At 61.3% G+C, this 2,628-nt stretch overlaps 1 protein-coding gene across 1 annotated transcript; it reads right to left on the minus strand.

The window, feature by feature from the left end:
- Positions 1-205: 205 nt before the first annotated feature.
- On the minus strand, positions 206-2,387 carry APOA1 (apolipoprotein A1). The gene is made up of 4 exons (XM_055422491.2): positions 2,069-2,387; positions 1,807-1,869; positions 1,471-1,624; positions 206-870 (listed from the first exon to the last, which is right to left on the minus strand). The coding sequence occupies exons 2-4, from the start codon at positions 1,847-1,849 to the stop codon at positions 270-272; spliced, it is 798 nt and encodes a 265-aa protein (XP_055278466.1). The 5' UTR covers positions 1,850-1,869; positions 2,069-2,387; the 3' UTR covers positions 206-269.
- Positions 2,388-2,628: the final 241 nt, after the last annotated feature.

Consider the following 2,628-nt stretch of genomic DNA (forward strand, 5'->3'; position numbering starts at 1 on the left):
TGTAACATTAAGGCTGTGAGAGGCCAGTGTTTGGAGCTCAGGACTCCACTGGGAAATCACCAGGTGTCCCTGACCACCGCCCCCTGGAGGCCCCTCCAGGATCCCTCCACCCCCATTCTCCCCAAACCGAATTTTTGGCTTTTGGGAAACTTTATTGTTTAAAAATCATCATCGAATCTTGAAAAAAGAAAAACCATCACGCACGTTCCACTCCGGAAATGTTTATTCTAAGAAACCGAAGTGATGGCCAGAGGGCAGCCCGAGGCATCTCACTGGGCGTTCAGCTTCTTGGAGGCCTCGTCGATGGCGGTCAGGATGCTGACCTTGAGGCTCTCCAGCACGGGCAGCAGGCCCTGGCGGAGGTCTTCCAGCGCCGGCTTGGCCTTCTCGCCCAGCGCCTTCAGCTGCTCGCTGGCCTTGGCGTGGTACTCGGCCAGGCTGCCGCCGCCCTCCTTGAGCGCCTCCAGGCGCGCGGTCAGCCGCTGGCGCAGGTCGTCGCTGTAGGGCGCCAGCTGCTGCCGCAGCGTCTCCACGTGCGCGCGCGCGCGGTCGCGCAGCTCCTGGGCCAGCGGGCTCAGCTTGTCCTGCAGCTCCTGCACCTTCTGGCGCGCGCCCTCGCGAAACTCCTCGCCCAGCGGCGCCACCTTCTGGCGGTAGAGCTCCACCTCCTCGTGCCACTTCTTCTGGAACTCGTCCAGGTAGGGCTGCACCTTCTGCTTCACCTCCTCCAGGTCCTTGTTCATCTCCTGCCTCAGCGACGCTGTCTCCTTTTCCAGGTTGTCCCAGAACTCCTGGGTCACCGGGCCCAGCTGCTCCCGCACTTTGGACAACGTGCTGGCCAGGCTGTCCCAGTTGTCCAGGAGTTTCAGGCTGAAAGGGGAGAGAGAGGAGGGCTCAGGCTGAGCCTCCCGGGCCCCCTGGCTACCCCCAGAGCTGCAGCCCGGCGCCCATGCTTGCCCCGTGTGAGACCTGGGCACACCTGTGCCTGAACGTGGGGTAGCTGGGGACAGATCCTTAGCCCAGCGTCTCCCACCCACCGTCTCCCCCCTCACTCCCCACTGCATCCCGTTGATCAGATGGATGGAGGAGTTAGAAGGAGACAGAGCTGGAGCTGGTTTTGGTGCCCCATCCTGTCTGTCCCCAAAGGTGGGCCTTTTAAGGACCTAGTCTCTACTCTTCCATCCCATTCTCCTCTCTGAAGACAGCCATCTCTGTTGCTGGCCGGAGCTGAGAAGGGAGTTAAGACTAGGAAGGGGTGGAGTGCAGTGTGGAGAATACTGACCAAACAGCACTGGTCTGCCCCTTGCTGGGGGGGCCTGATCCTGCCTGTGGATCCCACTCCTCGCTTCTATGGGGCCCATCCGATAGGAGGTGGGGATTGGGCCAGTCTGACTGCTTCTTCCCACAGGCTTCTCCATCCCCCAGCACCGACACCCCCAACCCCTGCCCCAGGCACAAGAGGGTTCTTACTTGAGCTGTTTTCCCAAAGCGGAGGCTTCAAATTGGGCGACATAGTCTCTGCCACTATCCTTGATTGCTTCCACATACACGGTGGCAAAATCCTTCACCCGATCCCAGGATGACTGGGGGTCATCTTGCTGCCAGAAATGCCGAGCCTGGCTCCCTGGGAGGGAGAGGGGAGACCCAGATCAGACCAGCTCTGGGCCAGGATCTGAGCAGAAGTGCTTATCAGGGCAGAGGGGTGCGAGGGAGTTATTCTGCTCCCTGGGCCCAGGAGGGTGGTCTGCAGGGGTTCAGGGAGAAGGCTCCCCACAATGGTTGGCTCCCTAGGTCGGGGGCACCTACCTGTCAGGAAGAGCACAGCCAAGGTCAGCACCACAGCTTTCATCTTGAAGGGACGTGGGTGACCTGGAGGAGAAGAGGGACCCAGCTGAGCAGGGCTTGAAGGAGCCCGTGCACCCCCTACTCACTCCAGCTGGGGAGGAGGAGGTGGGGCACAGGGTGGGGGAGGGCCAAGGGTCCAGAGCCCCCAGCCTGGGGTAGAGGCTCGGGCCAGCATCCCAGAGCCTCAAATGCCTAGAGCTGGGGAGCGGGTAGCAGCACTTACCTCAATGGCCAGCAGTCTGATCAGCCAGCTCTTCCCGGCCTATTTATGTGTCCACGCAGGGCTGGGCTCGGAGGCTGATAAGCCCAGCCCAGGCCTTGCTGCTGCTCACTGGTCCTGGCGATGTGGAACTCAGAGTTCAAGGATCAGCTGTGTCCCTGGGGCCAGACAAATACAGCAGGCAAACAGGAAACTACGAGGGCTGCACGGCCAGGGATCAAGGGTTCCAGCAGGGGTGCGAGGGGGGTGGGTACAGGCTTGCAGGTCCCCAGAGTCGGGGTCAGCTGTACCGGCCCGTCTCCTCCGTGGGGATTGAGTGCCTGCCATTGTCCATTGTGCCATCTCAGCGGGTGAGAGGAAGGAAGGAGGAAAAACACGGAGGCTGCCAAGGACGGCTGGGACTCCTCCACTCAAGAGGTATTCTCCCCTGCTGGCCCCTCGCATTCCAGGGTGATTATCTCACCCCTACCCTGCCCCCACTTCACAAAGGCAGCAGAGGGTTCTCCCATCAGGGCTGTCTCTCTCTCATCCCCACCTAGCTCCAGGCCCTCGCAGACCTCCCA

The sequence above is a fragment of the Moschus berezovskii genome, chromosome 14, assembly GCF_049115385.1.
Source record: "Moschus berezovskii isolate FMDL1 chromosome 14, NW_MosBer_1.0, whole genome shotgun sequence".
Classification (NCBI taxonomy): domain Eukaryota; kingdom Metazoa; phylum Chordata; class Mammalia; order Artiodactyla; family Moschidae; genus Moschus; species Moschus berezovskii.

Coding starts and splice junctions, on each gene's coding strand:
- APOA1 (XM_055422491.2), bottom strand. CDS start 1,849: ATGAAAGCTGTGGTGCTGACCTTGGCTGTGCTCTTCCTGACAG. Junction 1,625..1,806: donor GGCTGTGCTCTTCCTGACAG/GTAGGTGCCCCC, acceptor TCTCCCTCCCAG/GGAGCCAGGCTCGGCATTTC. Junction 871..1,470: donor GCTTTGGGAAAACAGCTCAA/GTAAGAACCCTC, acceptor CTCCCCTTTCAG/CCTGAAACTCCTGGACAACT.